The sequence below is a fragment of the Anas platyrhynchos genome, chromosome 5 (genome assembly GCF_047663525.1).
Source record: "Anas platyrhynchos isolate ZD024472 breed Pekin duck chromosome 5, IASCAAS_PekinDuck_T2T, whole genome shotgun sequence".
Lineage (NCBI taxonomy): Eukaryota > Metazoa > Chordata > Aves > Anseriformes > Anatidae > Anas > Anas platyrhynchos.
Genome location: NC_092591.1, coordinates 12,965,408 through 12,982,581, shown reverse-complemented (window position 1 = coordinate 12,982,581; position 17,174 = coordinate 12,965,408). Strand labels below are relative to the sequence as shown.

Here is a 17,174-nt window from a genome sequence, read left to right as displayed (position 1 = left end):
TGGCTCTCAGAGGTTGTGATGTGTTGTTACCACCTAACTCATTACCCGTGCTATGCAATGCCAGGCCAGAAGAGCGCTGGCATGCCCATGAAGCAGCCCTTGTACCTGCAGGCTGAAGTAGGAGGTTCAGTGGTTGAGGAAAGCCCAGGAGCTCCTGCCTGGCTGCCATGGGTTTATTATGAGCCTGCCTGAGCTGGTCTTTTTGCCTCCCCAGGGACCTGCTGCACTGATACCACCCAACTCCAGGCCAAGGAACCAAAGCACAGGGAGGTTTTGGCCATGTCTGCCTTGAGAAGTTATGCTTCCCAACAGAAAATCTGTCATCTTCTGACATCTGCCATGCCAGGCCTCTCCTTGGCCTCACTCACATCACAAAGCCAGTCCAATTTTATCTGCCTGGTTTTGAAGCTTTTGGTGATCTATGTTTCTGTGGCAAGTTTTGTGTAAGTTGGCCACAAAGCTGCTAGTGGGGGTTAGGCAGACACGCGTACACACAGGAAAGCAGCATATAGAAGAGTCCCAGGTGCTATTGGTGCCCCTTAAATTCTCCTTCACCACTGACTTTCCACTGTCCTTCTATCACTATCAGGCCATTCGAAACTATTTGCATTGCAAAACAAAAACGAAATAAAGATAAAAACTCTCACACCAGCATGTGCTGTTGTTGCTTTGACAGCACTTCCCTGCTATCTCTGATCAGCTAGTCTCACACACAAGGAGAAATGACGCAGGAAGACCAAGGAAAACCTGCAGATCGTGGCCTTTTAGCACAGTCATTCCTTTTGAAAACCTAAGTGAGCTGACCCTTGGGGGTACCTGGCAGATGATTTCTGCATCAGATGGACCAAAGTGAGGTGTGCTATGAATTACAGCCTCTCCCTCCTACTGCGGAGAGGTATGGGCCTGTGGGAGATGCTGCGGGACAACCCGGGAAAGGCACCACACTGGAAAAAGCAGGGATGATAACTCCTACTGAGAAACATGCCAGAGACCCACAGGAGGCAAAATAGAAGACATGATAAAAATCCAGCTAGTTTAGCATCCTGTCTCCGGCAGGCTGAGTACGGTGTATGTGAGGAAGGAGCACGGGAATGGGGACGCCCTTCAGTGACAGGCTGTGGGTGAGGTGTGCCCGGCAGGCAGCGGGGTGTCCTGCTCCTGTCCCCGTGGGGACAGCAGTGAGGGGGACCCCGAGGGCAGGCAGCAGAGCTGGGAGGGGAGCTGGAAGTGGGCACAGCGTGTGGCTTGCTCCTGTTCATCACCCCCAGAGCACCGACGGGTCCCCAGACCCTTGCAGTAACCCCCTTTGGCACTTCGTCCCTTCCCCAACACCCGTGCCGAGCTGGGAGGAGGCGTTAGCACTATCACAGTTACACAATCGCACTAATTACACGATTTCACCACACACAACCCGCGGCCACCCCCCCGGGCCGGGCCGGGCCGCTGCCCTCAGCCCGTGTCCCCGCGGCTCGCCCCGCCCGCCCTCAGCCGGTCACCCGGCGCTGGGAGGCGGTGCCGCGGGCATGGCGGCGCTGGGCGGGCTGGCGGCCGCGGCCCTGCTGCTGCTGCTGCTGCTGCTGCTGCTGCTGCTGGCGGCCGGGCTCTACTGCTGCTACGTGAGGCACATCCACGCCAAGTATGACCACATCCCCGGCGCCCCCCGCGAGAGGTAAGGGCTCAGGAGCCGGGGGGGCGCCCCTGTGTTGTTGTCCCGGTGTTGTCCCGGTGTTGTCCCGGTGTCCCTGCGGCTGGAGCGAGGCGGAGGGGGTTCAGAGCCAGCATCGCCCTTCTGGGTTCCCCTCAGCGTGTTCATGGCACCCAGGAGTCCCTTTAACCGCACCTCTGGGTGCAGGTGCCCTGACACCCCACCAGTGCTCTGGGAGACGAGCAGTCCCACAGGGACGTACCCGCAGGTTTCAGCCTACTTGTGGCATCAGGGTCAGATGTGGTATTAGGGCTGTGGGGGATCCTGCGGGACCTGAACCTGCTTGTCCTTGGGTGCATTTTGAGGTGTGAAGTCACGCCCTAACCTAACGGCAGCTGAGTAACCCCGTGGCTGTTCTGTCCCTTCTCCAGGATTTGAGGTGTGATCGTGGTGATCAGCCTCGGGTCCTCTGCAGGAAGGTTTCTGGTACTGATTCTCTATGTGCAAGCTTGTCTGTCCTGTGAGCCCATGGTACCTGATAGCTTTTCAAAAGTATAAATGGTCAGCAACTGTCCAAAAGCCCCATTTCAGTACTTGTGGCACAAACACTTCCATTCCTAAATATCCAAGGTAGGAAAGATCAAATACCTCCAGCTCTGATAAGTAATTTATAAAAACGGTGGCACAGGGTGCAGATGTAACCTCCCTAGTACACAGGTGGTTATGAGAAAATGGGGCCAGAGTCTCCTTGGAGGTGCACAGCACAACGCAAAGGGCAATGTACACCAGCTGCCATACAGCAATTGCAATTAGGTGTGAGGCAAAACAACCTCACCGTCCTGTGCTCAAACACTGGCCCGAGTGGCTGGATGAGTCCCTGAGCAAAGTCATGCAGCTCTGGCCTCCAGCCGGAGACTTGGCCAGTGGCCTCCAGAGCTCCTTGCCAACCCAAATGACTCCATGATCTCACGGTGCTAAAATGGGATTCATCCCATTCCCTTCATTCTTGTCTCTTTCCTTTACCTTTAATAAAAGCTTAAGAAAGCGTTGTTTTAGGATGAAGTGCAGGAGGATCTTATCAAAACCTCAGACTTTGTCTCAGCCCTTATGGCTGCGTGATGACAAGATTATGTTAACACCCTTGATTTCCTGGGCTGATTTGTTTTATCTGGACCAACACAGCACATCTCTAAATGAGGCTTGTGCACAACAGGCTGGAAACGTGAGTCATAGTGGCTTTGTGTCGTTTCTGCCGTGTGAGTGGCTCTCCTTTGAAGACATAAGGTTGTCTCTTTAAAGGTTTGCTTAGTATTAGAGATCTAATAGTAAGAAATGGAAAAAAGGATTTCTTTGTAAATGCATGTTTTCAGATGGTAATGTCACTTAATTATATATCCCAAACCAAGCCCTTGCATAGTTTTTTCATGGCATGCAGTAAGTGAGAGGAGTTGTGACTTCTCATTAGCGGATGAATGCTCTAGGCCTGTTGTAGCACCTAACTGAATTGGGTAGTGATGGGACAGAGGACAAAACATCCAGTTTGTCACAACTCCCTAGCCACACAAGGGGAGCCGTGAGTGGGACCTTGCTTCAATACACTGCAGATAGAGTGGTTCCCGGAGCTTTGGCTAACAAAGGACTTTGTCTTCTTTGGAGCTTTTTGTCTTTTTGGAGTCCAGTTACAGCAGAGGAGTCAAGCAAAGGAAGGATTAAAAGTTTCTGTAGATGTTGTGTAACTTCGTTGAGTGCTTGTTATTTTAAGCACCTACCAGTTCCAACAGAAATAAAATAAGAGCCTGTTTTTCCCCTATAGCTTGTTTATACTGAAGAGGATGATAGCATGGCTCTCTGTGTCTCAAATGGAAAACAGATCTCTAGCATAGCTTGCTTGATTTGGAGAGGAGCTTGGCCAAATCTTCCTTCAGATGTGCACAAAGCCTGTGGGAATTCCCTGCTCACATCTGAAGGAAGAAATTGATCTCTGACTTTTGAATACAGCTATTGTATGTGAAGAGTTAACCCTTTTTATTCATTTCTGCTATTTCCATATGAATCAGTGAATCCTTCTAAGTTTTCCTTCAACATTTCATAGTCTCGCTCAGAAAAAAAGCCGCCGTGAGTGTGCAGCCAGGCAGCACTTTGTCCTGCCTCTCTGCATCGATCCCCCTGGCTGTGCAGGGGCACCAAGTGACCAAGGTCTGCAGCTTATCTGGGTGGTGGCTGGGCGCTGGCATCACTGTGTTATTTTTACCTTTCCTTACCAGGAGGAAAACCACAAGCAACACATATTGCGTCCAATGAGCAACAAGGATAAGGATATACAATGAATAAATGGCACACGGACATGCAGGGCTATAAACACAGCCACAGAAATGGAGTTGGGTTTGCCCTGCTTGTTTCCCTCGGCAAAGAATCTGGAGCGTGTTTGTTTCATTTAAAAACAGAACGTCTACCCAGTGCTAGCGTCATTCCAAATTGTTCTTTGCATCATTAGACCACAGCAAAACAACAGGGTCTTGGAGCTCACCCCACATCCTTCCACAGCCATCCCTCCCGAAATACCAGTCCCGAGCATTGCAATCCATGCAAACCCCTGTTTTGGCATCCTCCTGACACTCTTTACTTCATTTTATGCAGCTTTTTATTTGGACATCTGCCAATCATTTGGAGAATGATGGAGAAACAGGAGCTCATACACGACCTTTTCTTGCAGTGGTAAGTTGAGACACACCACTAAGCTAGACTTGGGTAGCTTTTGTTATACAAGTTGGGAAAACAAGGCACAGAGGCATTGAGTTACATATTTAGCATCCTTCAGAAGGTCGGTAGAGTTACCAGACAGAAAAGAAAGCATTGATCTTTCTCTTAGCAGCATTATTCACTCAAGTCTGCAGTAATTCCAAGTCCATGCTCCTTTGGCCCCTTGAAGTTGTTAGGTTTGAACTGTTAGGTGTTGGTGTTCTGTACCATAAATCTCTTTTTTTCCTTTTCTTTCTGTAGGTCAGAGAAGTATGGACCTGTTATACGGTTTAATGCTTTTCACAGAGTCTCAGTAATGATTCTGAGTCCTGAAGGAGTGAAGGTACTGCAGAATAAAACAGAATTGACAGTGGGGATCAGCCCATCCCTCCAAAAAAGAGAGGTGGTGTCTGGTGGTTAGGACAGTGTGGTGCAGCAGCCTGTGCCTTCAGGGAGCGGGACTCTGGCTGGGTTGCAAGGGCGAGGGGGCCTGCACCCTCAGCTCTCCAGATTTATTTTCTTACTTAATCAGTTGATTTATTTTGTTACTTTCCTTTAAACTGCAGATAGAGCAAGCATCCACCCTTTCTGAAAAGCAGACCATCTGCAAGAGCCTAGTATCTCTAAAGAACAAGGCACAACAGGGCTGGATTTCTTCCTCTAAACCTTTGTAATAATCATAGAGTGAGATTCCAGGTCACTGGGCAAAAAGTGCTACAGGCATGCAAAACAAGTTATCAGTGTGGAAACTGGGGAATCAGAGCACACCAAATAATTCATGTAGTCTGTTGCTACAGGAGGAAAAGAGTGAATGTGTGAGTGGCTTTTTATGTTTTGTCTGGGAAACAGAGAGCACTCAGCGTTCACTGACCTGAGGTTTGATTTTAGGAGTTCTTGATGTCACCGCAGTACTCTAAGGATCCCCTGGTCTATGGTCGTATCTTCAACATGTTCGGCGTAAGGTAGGAAAAATCCATCTGAAGCCGCTGTGATCTGAAAATAAGTGAAAGATTAATAAAGGCACAGGCGTGACACTCGTTTTGAGTCAGACCATTTGTCTTAGCACTGAGATTAATGACTAATTCCAGACATATTTAAGCAACAGGTATCTACTAAATGATGCTGAATGTGCGTGTGTCAAGTCGAATGTCTTCCTGATCAGGCAGGAGGTTATGTTGGATTTTTTACCTTGATCTTATGTTTTTTCCCCTGTGGATGTTCAGTTAGTCTCAGAATAGGTTGCTGACCATCATCAAACTTGGATTTTAGAGCACTAAATGCACTGGAGTTTCCAGCTCCTAAACAGAATGATAGAAAATGAGAGTTTTCACTGTTATCTTGATGCTTCTGAACACAGAATAATGCAGTTATTATGTTAAATATTTGCACAGCAGTTGTTTTGGGGAACCTGTGTAATGAGCCAGCATTCCCTGTTGGACTCAGCGGTCCACTCATACCAGGCAAAACATAGCTGCAATTCCGTTGTTGTCCACAACAATGAAAAGATTGTGTACTCGCAGAAACAATGTACTCTGCGCATGGGAAAAATACAAGAAAGTAGATGTGGAAGTTTCCTTTGTGACTTGACAGGCTTGGGCTGCCTCCCCTGCTGAAAACTGTTCCTGTCCTTGTTTTCCTAAATGCCAGATTTCTGGGGAATGGCTTGGTAACCGATCGCAACTACGAGCATTGGCACAAGCAGCGGAAGGTGATGGATCCAGCTTTCAGCCGAACGTAAGGCAAACATCTATCTGTTGTATCTACTGTATTTTCATGATTCTCACTCTTGTTGGTCCGTTTTTTTATTGTTGTTGTTCTTTTTTTTTAGTTTATATTTAGAAAGAGAAAACCAATTTGTTGTCAGAATTGTATTTTACATTCAGTGTAACACATTGATCCCTTGACAAGTACAACCGGACTGGATTTTTCCCGTGGGAGTGACACCCATACAAACTCAGTGATGGCAGGAAGGTCCCAGGAATGTGCTGATGGCTGCTTCATCCCATTTGAAAACAGACCTCAGATATTTGAAGTGGGCAAGCCTAATCATTCACCTGTCTGAGTGACGCCCTGTGGGAGACAGAGCTTGATTAATAAGTTGGGGCTTGGTCTGTTTTGCTTGTGAGTGCCTGTACGAAGCAGACACATTGCATTTTGGGTCTGAAGATTTGTCCATCTGCCTCGACATGCCCAGGCCAAAGCCCTTTGCCATGGCACCTGTTATTTACGTGGTAGGGTAGAGCTGCGCTTCTACAAGAGGAATTTAGCTCATTTTATGTTTGTTTTTTTAAAGTACTAAGGCAAATTTGTTATAAATCTAAGGTTAAAACAATGTAAATTAAAACAATAATATAATTAAATACAACAATATAATAAATACAATTAAAACAATAAAAATTAAAATAAATTCTTGATAATTTTCTATGGAAAACAATAAGATAATTTTTCCTGAGCAAAGATGTCCTCCCCAGAGCCCGATCACTCATTTTTATTAATTGTTCAGCTACCTGATTGGCCTGATGGAAACTTTTAATGAAAAAGCAGAGGAGCTGATGGAGAAGCTAGAGGAAAAGGCAGATGGAAAGAAAGAGTTTAGCATGCTGACGATGATGAGCCGGGTGACTTTGGATGTCATTGCAAAGGTACCAGCTGTCTGCTTTCTTGCTTCCTTCGCAGTTAGCAGGAAGGAATGGAAGTAGCGGGATCAGGAGCTGGAGCCAGGGAAACAGATCTCTACCCAGAAATGCCCGAAGAATTGAGGCAGCAGTTGAGACACTTCCATTCAGACTGAGACATAGGAAGGAGCAGTTAGGGAAGGATTTATGTCATCTAAGTGTGGCCAGCAGCATGCTGCACCGGGGGCCCTTTGCAAAAACCCTTACAGCCTCATGAGTCCTACCCCTCCAGACAAAAGGGGCGCACTGCTATTTGTTCACGGGTGCGTGTTGTGTTAATTATTATACATCAGCATGAAGTCTGCCTGATACTGGCTCTTCCTTTCTTTATGAGAAACATGAATTGAGAGTAATATGAATTCCCCCAAATAAGGAGGAAGCCTAATGTAGCTATCACCCTTCCCTCCCAGGCTCCTGCAGGGCAGAACCTAGCCTGAGGCATTTTCCTGGTAAAAGACAGTCAGCATGAGGCAATCCTCTTGTTTCATCCCAGCCCTGCTGAGCCAGGAAGGATTAGGAGGTGGCTCCCTTTTTCTCTCCCTCTCCTCAGATAGCCTTTGGCTTGGAGTTGAACGCGCTGAGTGATGACCGGACACCGTTCCCACATGCTGTGACCATGATTATGAAGGGAATGACTGAGATGCGCATCCCCTTTGTGAAGGTCAGTGTGCTCCTGGGTCAGTCCTCTCACATGTCCAGCTGGAGCCTCTGCCTCTGTATGGGGCTGGAGCTGTGTGTGGTCCATATGTGACAGGGAAAACATCATCAGTAGTTCTTTTCCTCCAACGTGCACTGAGATAAAATTAATTAGCACTTTAAAACACTTACAAAATTGACATTATTATTTAATGCTTTGTTTCTGTCTTTCTGCCTTCTCCTTCCCCCTGCATGTTTCCCCTTCTCATGTCCTTTTATACTTTCACACCCATTGCTGCAAAAATTGGAATGTCCTTGCTGTTTGTCCAAGAAGTACTTCTGCCTTTACTCAAGGTGGAAGAAATTTGAACTTTCTTACCCCCAAAAAAGTATTTTGGACTGATATTCATGTACTAAGAGATTATGGATGAAATCTAAAATGGTTAAGTTAAATTCCACTGCTTCTCGAGAAAGCTGTGGTTCAGACTTGTAGAGCTCCTGTTTTCCCTTTTTGGTCCAAAGGTTGGATTCTGTGCCACGTACTACAGTTTCTTTCCTTGGGGGGAGGTGAGGAATTGTGCTCATAGTGCTTAACTGTTAGCTCTGACAAGGCAGGACATCAGCATGCACAGACTGAAACACTTCTCATTTTAGCCCAAACACTTCACTTCGGGGACATTCACTTGGTTCCGTGGACAGCACACATATTTGTTAAAATAGAAATGAGGTGCTCACTTGAAAAATAACACTGGTGGTGTTTTTACCAGCAAAAGGAATACAATGACTAACTACATTCTGTATTCAGTATATGCCAGGAAAACAGAAAATGATAAAGGAGGCCCGGGAGAGCCTGAGGCTGCTGCGGCGTGTGGGAAAGGAGTGCATTGACCAGAGGAGAGAAGCCATCCAGAGTGGGAAGGAAGACACGTTAGATATTCTTACGCAGATACTGAAAGGAGACGGTAGGAAACTCATTGCTCTTTGAGTTAATTTGTCTGTGGCATGCTTTTCCTGAGATTTGGGAAGAAATATTTTGGGGATCTGAACACTGGGACTCAGTCCTCCTTTAATGACTTCAGAAACGTGTTTTTTCACACTGAGGAATCGTATTAGGACTTGTTTTGAAAATTCCATGTTTCTTGATGTTGGATCAAGTACTGGTTCAGGTCCCCACCAAGTAGTCCTCTCAGCATTCCCTCCCTGTTTCACCTCAGAAAAAATGCTCGAAGCAGAGCAGAGTGCCCTGACTCTTCCAGCTGGGGTACAGGGTCATTTTCTAATCTCATTCATTTTTCTGTCTTGACAGCTCTGGAGGAAACTAGAGATGATGAAAACATGCTGGATAACTTTGTCACTTTCTTTGTTGCGGGTTAGTAGCTACTCTAATATTTGTATATGTAATGTGGGAAGCTGTGCTCAGTCTTGGGCTGCCTATGAGAGCTTTGCTCACTCCTTACGATGCTGCTGTGACCAGGAGTCACTTTGCTGGAAGACAGCATCATTATACTGATGTAAGACCAGCTGAGCAAAGTCTGGAAAGAACTCTTCATTTTCTCACAGACAAATTAAGTTTTATCCTTGTTCTGTTATATCAGCATAGGAATTAAAGCCAGGGTGGTGGTGCAGGGAGCGGCCTTGCCTGCTGGGGTACAAGCAGGGGTCTTCACATCACATCACCTCACCCACACAAGTGAATGCCATTCTTGCCCTAAGGGCATTAATCAGTGCCAGGTCGGGGAGGGCACTGCCAAGGCCATCAGGAGAAGCAGAGGCCAAAGAGATACATGGGGTAAAGAACACAGAAAGTTTGATCTGGCAAGTCAGTAGGATTTAGGTGGCCTCATGGGGTTGGGTCAAATACTGTTCTTTTGCAAAAAAGACATTTTTTCAACAAATACAACTTTAAAGAAGTCTGTTTTCTGTAGTGCTTTAAAACAGAACAGATGCATATGCATAAAAAAATCCTCATAAAAAATCCACATAAAGCAAACATTTCGAAGAATATTTCAAAGAAATTTCAAAGAATCTCCCAGGCCTCTGCTGAGTGTTAGTGCTGACCCTTGCTGACAGGGAATTCATAACCAGTCAGTGCCGTATATAACAACTGCAGCCATGAATTGATCAAGACAGCTTGTATCTTTACCAGCTATGTCTTGTTCTTGTAGTTCTTGAAAGGCATTTATATAGAAATTACCTCCCTGTTAGTGTTTCAGTTAATTTCTAGCAGACCTGAAATTTACTGTTTGGGGCATGACTTTTATTGACAATAACACAAGTAGACCTTAACAGTATCATCTTATTTCATACTAAGCTTTCAACTGATTCTTTCTGTTGTCAGGTCATGAAACCACTGCCAATCAGCTGTCGTTTACAGTAATGGCACTGGCTCAGCATCCTGAAATAATGGAAAGGTACGGGCGCTCTCATCTGCAAAGTCAGCTCACTGTTAATTTCAAGGTGAAGTTAATTATCAGGATTATCAAAAAGCTAGGATCAATTCCTAATAAATTCTAGCCTCCTTTCCAAAAGAAACAATTTGGTAGTCTAATATACCTACCATTTAAAAGGAAAGGGATGAATTATTTCAATTCCATCTATGTGATTTTTTTTCAAAGCCTTTATATGAAGCTGGTCCTGAATGCTGCCTGGTCCGATTGTGCTGTGTGCGCATTACTGCTCCCTGATAACGAGGCACAAGTTCAGGCAGGCTGGCTGGGAATCAGTAGGCATTTTGCCTGAGGATGGAAGTCAAAGTCCAACTCGATGTCTGGAAAGTAAAAAATGTACTTTGTCAGCTTGCCTAGCAAAAAATGGGTGTCTGCAACTAATATTTCTTAATTTAACTGTAGAGTTCAGGCCGAAGTGGATGAAGTCCTTGGTGCCAAGAGAGACATCAGCTATGAGGATCTTGGCAAACTGAAGTACTTATCACAGGTACTGTGGGAGTGAGGTAAGATACCAGTCAGAGCTGTTTGGTAGCGCTCCTGCCATGTCATGTGACTGCCAAGAGGAGCTCCACGCTTTTAAGAATTTAGGAGCAACACCAAGATGCTGACGGTATTTGTCCTCAGAGAGTAAGCGAGCAGGTAGAGAGCCATCTGCAGCAGCCCAGCCTTGCTGGGAAGGGTGCTCCTAGGGTTTCATTCTGAAATCCCACACGATTCCTTCACTGGTTGCTTTCTTTATTACCAGCCAGGAAGCTAGAGTGGAGTTGCTTAATCCCTACCTGTTTAAGCTGAAATTGTAGTCATATTTTAAGAAGGGTTTGCAACCTTGAGCCCAATCTTTGCATGAGTCCCACGCAGTTCCCAAACTCCCAGCTCTATTTTTGTTTGATTATTATTAAAGCATCTCCAACTATGATCTCACCATAGTGCAATAAACGAAGCAGGATTTGAAGACAACCAAAAATAATGGCTAGTTTTTGCAATTTCACAATTTCATTCTTTTTAGTTTTTCATTCTTTAAACCCTCTTTAGTCACTAAAAAAAAAAAAACAAAGAAAAAAGAAAAAAGAAAAAAGAAAAAAGAAAAAGAAGAGACTTTGGTCCTAAAAGAGGTCTTATCTGTGGAAAGTTAGTAATGAGCTGTAAAGCCAGGGCTTGGCTACTTGCCAGCATTCACATTGCATATCTTTTTTAACAAGATGGGGGAACATCAGTAACCCTCCAGAGGGGCTGAATCACAGTCCTGGCAACTACTCTCCCTGCTTAAATTTTCCTGTTATTTTAGTAGTCTTCCACCATCACTCATCTCTTAAATTGCCCTGTTGAGCTGGGTGCTGGTGTTTTACCATTTGCCATGTCCCATCCCCCAAATCACGGCACTTTGATGATGGATAAATTACAAAAGTCCATTTCTTGTGAGGAAAAGACATCCTTGTGTGCTTACAGAAACCAGCAGGTTTCTCCAGACTTCTCCAAACATCATCACAATTACACCACTCCAATTAGGACTAGGTATCTGAGCCTTTCAGTGTTAAGACAGATCACATGAGAGCTTCTCAAAGCAGACAGTTTATTTAACAGAACAAGCTTGGATCTGTACAAGCAAAATCACAGTTGCCCTTGGTCAGAGAGCCAGCCTGTCCCTGGAGGATCAGAGACCATGGGACTCCTCTCTTGTCATTCAAGCAATTCTGAATCCTTTTGTCGACTCTTCTTTTTCATTAATTCACTCGTGCATACACACCGTTAATTGCATTTGCAATGCAATGCTAATGTGCACTGTTAATTAGGCTTCACTTTCATGAAATAAGCCATTCTTACAGCTCAGTGCCACCAAAAGAAATGGTCTCGTTCCACTTTTTTTTCTCACTGGTCCTTATTCGTTTTTCTTTGCCAGGTTGTTTTTTTGTCATTTTGGTGCTGTGACCTGGCGCAGTTCCCCGTGCACCAGCAGCAGCACAAAGGCAGGAGCACAGTGCTGAGGGTGGGAAGGAGGTGGCAGCAGCCACCCATGCTGGTGGCAGCAAGCTCTGAGCACGGCTCGCCGGGTGCATGAACTTCACTCTCAGATACTCCCTCTGAATTTCCTTCCCAGGAGTTTTTCACTTAGTTGTTAACCCAGCTTTAGGTGTTAGATCTGTTCAATGCATGGTATCTCTCGTGTTTTTCACCTCTTTTTACTTCTATACTCGTTATACCAGTCATAAGAAAGAACAGGTCTGAAGCAAAGGAGCTGACTTTGTCATTTATTTTTCCCACAGGAGTCCAAGGGAGATAACCAGCATCTGTTCCACAGGTCAAAAGCTCCCATTTAGCCGGAGTGAAAGGCCGTGGGGAAGTAATTAATTTTATTTCTGCTTCCTACACTGTATAAACTAACTGACCTTTTGTGCTTTTTGCTGATGCAGGTTCTGAAGGAATCTCTGCGGCTATACCCGCCCGTCCCAGGGACGGTACGCTGGACAGAGAAGGAAAATGTCATCGAAGGTGTCAGGATTCCTGCAAACACAACAGTAATTGTGAGTCTTGCAGCAACATCCCCCTTCAGCAGCTTTTACCTGCTGCAGTGGATCCACATGCAACATGTGTGTGTATCAGAGGCCAAAGTACTCCCTGACTATTCCTCCTGGCCTCACTGAAATTGTGGCCAAAATAGAGGTATGAATTGGGAAACTGTCAGTTTGGCCTGAGGAGTGCACGCTCTGGGGATGTTTTTGCATCTGTGATGGCAAGGAGGCATTTTCAGTAAACTTCTGCCGACTAACGCAAATAAACTCTTTCTTGGCAGTTCAGCACCTATATCATGGGGCGGATGGAAAGGTACTTTGAGGATCCACTCACTTTCAATCCAGACCGATTTAGCAAAGATGCACCAAAGTAAGTTATTTTACTTTCAGCTTACTACACATGTAACAAGGAACCATTACAGGGAGAGATTTCAAGAGGAAGAAAGCAGAATAAAACTGTTTTCCCATTCCAAGTATGAGTAACACTCGTGTGGGTTGTGGAGCCAGGAATTGGACTTGATGATTCTTGTGGGTCCCTTCCAACGCAAGATACTCTATGATTCCGTGATTCTCTGAACACTGAAGCTGTATCCAAATACAAATGGAAAACAACAGTGTGCAGCTTTTGTTCAGAAGTTCTTTAGACCGCACTATGCCTTACAAAAAAGACCGGTGCTAATGCTATTTAATATTTACATTGAGGTCGAAGTCTTGGCCAAAACCAGACAGAGCATTTGCCCTAAGGCTATACCAGCATTTAATGTGTGACAGCTTTTACCCCAGGAAGCTTGAACAGTCTCCACATGAGAGGCAGGATGAGGGGCCCAAGGGCAGAAGAAGTTCTGCTGCGGGGGTGATAGTGCTGAGCTCCCTACATCAAACTACTTTGTTGTTCAGGGGCTTTACTTCAGATGGGAGTTAGTCTGGTTTCCTGAACCAGATGTCCTCTCACTGGTGTGGTTCAGACTTGCCCACAGGACCAACAGTCATATGGATCGTTATGCCCCATGATGGGCTGGAACATTTAGAGTCTGCTTGAAATTCAGCTAACAAATAAGGTTTGCATATATAAAAGTATCTCTGTGAGCTGAGTCAACACAAAGTGGAGATGATTAGGGATTTTTTTTCAGAGCTATACTGCTGCTCTAAATGAAAAAAAAAAAAAAAAAAAAAGTTAATTTGGAGATTGCCTGGACAAGTTAGCTAGGTGGGATGACATTTTGACTATTTACTTGCTGTGGTGGTAAAGTATTTGCTTCTTTCTTTATTACAAAGCCATCAGAATGACAGTTTTGAATATTTTTCTCTGCAGGCCATATTACTCCTATTTTCCATTCTCGCTGGGACCCCGCTCCTGTATCGGGCAGGTGTTTGCACAGGTAAGGAGTTCTGCAGTGAGGTTTTGTTATCAGTCCCTGTACCAGTTCATAGTATGCAGAGACGGGGCCTGTACTGACCCTGCGCAAGGAAGAGGCAGGGCGTGTTTCTACCTTGCGATCAGAAACATTGCTCTCAGTTCGTCTTAGCATTGGTGTTCAAAATTTGCAGGTTAAAATGGCTGGGCTGACACTCTGATTGCCAAAACAGGGCTAAAAGCATAAACACAAGGAAGATCTTTGTTCCTGTTAATTGTCATGAAATCCAGGAAGTTTTTAAGTTTTAAATCTCTATATTGACAAAGCAGTATGACATAGCACACTGGATTTAAGCAGCTGTGGGCAAAGCTGTTTTTGCTGTCACTGATAACAAGTTTGCTTTTCTTCTTAACAGATGGAGGCGAAAGTGGTGATGGCAAAGTTGCTGCAGAGGTTTGAATTCCAGCTGGTACCAGGGCAGAGTTTTAAACTCTTGGATTCTGGAACCCTTCGACCACTAGATGGAGTAATGTGTAAATTAAAGCCAAGGAGCCTTCCAAAACGCTTCCAGGCGTGACCCTCAGGAAGGGGAGCATGAAATGGAAGTGGTTGAGTTTCGTCAGATTTCGTAGATTTTAACAGTAATCAAAGGTTAGATTTTACAGGCCCCTTTAGAGGATTACCAGATTGGAAATTTTCCTAACTTTCTCATCATGTACGAAAGAAAACCTTAGGAGATTCACTCTGAATATATTTGAACATCTTCAATCTGGAAACATACCTGGAATTGCAAAGCCTGCTATGTTCCTGGGGGACTATTTGGTTTTGTCCAGAATTTTAAAAGGGCATCTTTTCACTGGAGTATCCCTGAGAGCTCCATGCAAAGCTGGAGTCAAATCCCAGTGGATAGTTTCCACTAATTTTGCTTACAACACGACATGGTCTAAGTAATCCCTCGTTAGGGGAATGTTGTGTTTACATAATGAAATCAAAAACATCGTAGAGCACAAGATTTGGATTGAATTTAGGAAGAGAACTTTGGAGCTATTCTCTTGGTAAAACAGTCTTTCTATCCCTGCTGTAAATGAGAAAAATGATTGAGAAGTGATCTGAAACAAAAATCAGAGATTGTGGCCACTAATTGTCCCTGTTTCTTCTGCCTCATTTTTCCTCAGTCTCTTCTCCTTCCAACACTGGTCAGAGTGTAGGTTCACAATCCAGGCAGCGCTGCTCTTTTGGGGAGGTCTCGTTGGGTTCATTTAAACCTGGATTGTTTTCCCCATCTGGCTCACTGTGAAGCTACACGAATGCTTGGACCAGACAGCCTAGAATATACAGCAGAATTGGAAGTGAGGGCCTAAAGTCAAACGCTGCTTAAACTTGACCTTTCCTCGAAGAAATGCTTGTGCAACTTGAGCCAGAGGCAGGAGAACGTCCTGCAGCCTTTCCTGCAGCTGCTCCAAAACTGTTTGCTCTGTGCTGCCTTTCAGCTTGGCTCAGCTAGGGGAAAAATGATAATGTGAAAATCCCACCTTCCAGAAATACATGGATACCTAATAGGAGTTTGGGCATAAGATCTGCCATGAAATGCAGGGAATTCAGGACATTTGGCACTGGCAGTGTTACAGAGAACACGGTGTGTGCACTGACAAGTTGCCGTGGTGGTTTCCACACCAGGAGGATAACCTCCCAGAGATCTCCTTGGGTCCACTCGTGCACCATCTGATGCAGAGCAGCAGTGGGATAACAGGCCAGTAGGGCTGATGCTGCCTTTGCTAAGCGATGTTATGCAGCGTACTAATACTACTGATACCCGGAGGTGACACCGCTTGCACTGCTAGACCAGCTCTGCGATCCCTTTTGCTGGAGATCTGCTCCTGTATTCCTGCACGTGAATAAAACCTGATTGGGAAACCTGAGGTGTCTCCAGCTGGAAGTGTGCTGCTGGGAGCGGATGTGGCAGGGAGCCGGCTGCCCCGTGTCGGGCTGGACGTGCGGGTGGCACGCTGCGTTCGGAGGGGGTGTCAGAGGGAGGGAAGTATCTTGGCAGTGCCGGGAGTCGGGGTGGCTGCGAAGGGGAGCAGCATGTGTTCCTCCACCCAGGAGCTCCTGCCAGTGTTGCCTGTCAGTGCTGGTCGCCTTCCAGCAGATGGCAAGCTCTGATTGTCGATGTGCCGAACAGGAGCAGTGCTTCTCCGCCCTGACAGCTCCTTCTCTTGGGAGATAACCTGTCCTGGGCCCCCGCAGGGCACTGGAGACAGTAGGTGATGTCTAAGCCACAGGGACGTTGTGCAGAGGTGCTGCAATGCTCTCTGCTTCATCCAGCACCCCCAGCCAGGAGGTGATCCCTCGTCCTCCAAAAACAGGGTGAGGGCATGTTCAGGAAAGCTGCTCCCGGGGGCCTGGTATGTAAGCCGGGTGCTTGCACAGGTTCTGCCAAGCTTTAGAAGTACAATGGGAAAGAAGGACAGCAACGGAGGCTGAGCCCTGCAGGCAGGAGCCTGCCCTCCAGCAGCTTTCCAGCAGCTCCCCTCGCTTGCAGGCTCCCCCAGATGAACACCTGCAGGCAGAGGGGGGCTCCGTGGAGCCACGCAGGAGCTCAATCAGCAGTCAAGGTAAAAAGCTGCCCCCAAAATGAGGGTACTGACGGCAATGCTAATTCCCAAGGGTTTCTTACAGGTGCCTGAACCTTCCTCCTATTCTAAAGGATGGCTGTTGCAGGTTTCTTTGATCCCCTCCCAAACCTGTAAACTCTTTGCCTACCTCTTCTGGATCGACGCCCGGGACTTTCATGTGTGTGAGGACTTTCCCTTAGGATTTCTCCCTAGCTTTTTATCCTAACCCAAGAGCTTGATCTTATCCCTTTTAAACCACTGTGGTAAAATAAGAGGAGAAACAGGGAAAAAGCTGCTGCCTAGAGTCTCTTGGGATGGGAGGGAACTGGATAGGGGAGGCACCCAAAGGAGCCTTTGTCTTCCAGGGGAAGGCAATGCCTTCAGAGCTGGCATGGCACGGGGTCTGGAGCACAGCAGGCTCGCAGTTTTGTTCCTACACCTCACGTACAGACCCACACACATTTCCAGGGAGGAGCACAGCTCATGTCAGTGCCAGGAGGGAAGCGGGGAAAATAACCACGATCCTGCACGTCAGGAACATCATCCCAGCCCCTG

General features: G+C 46.2%; 1 protein-coding gene across 1 annotated transcript; it reads left to right on the top strand.

Moving 5' to 3' along the window:
* The first annotated feature begins 1,479 nt into the window (after positions 1-1,479).
* On the top strand, positions 1,480-15,923 carry CYP46A1 (cytochrome P450 family 46 subfamily A member 1). Its single transcript, XM_027458607.3, has 15 exons — positions 1,480-1,669; positions 4,283-4,360; positions 4,646-4,727; positions 5,273-5,346; positions 6,032-6,118; positions 6,888-7,026; positions 7,610-7,720; positions 8,501-8,657; positions 9,002-9,064; positions 10,034-10,106; positions 10,545-10,629; positions 12,551-12,661; positions 12,931-13,019; positions 13,962-14,028; positions 14,420-15,923. Exons 1-15 carry the CDS (start codon positions 1,524-1,526, stop codon positions 14,579-14,581), a joined length of 1,524 nt encoding a protein of 507 aa, XP_027314408.1. The 5' UTR covers positions 1,480-1,523; the 3' UTR covers positions 14,582-15,923.
* Positions 15,924-17,174: the final 1,251 nt, after the last annotated feature.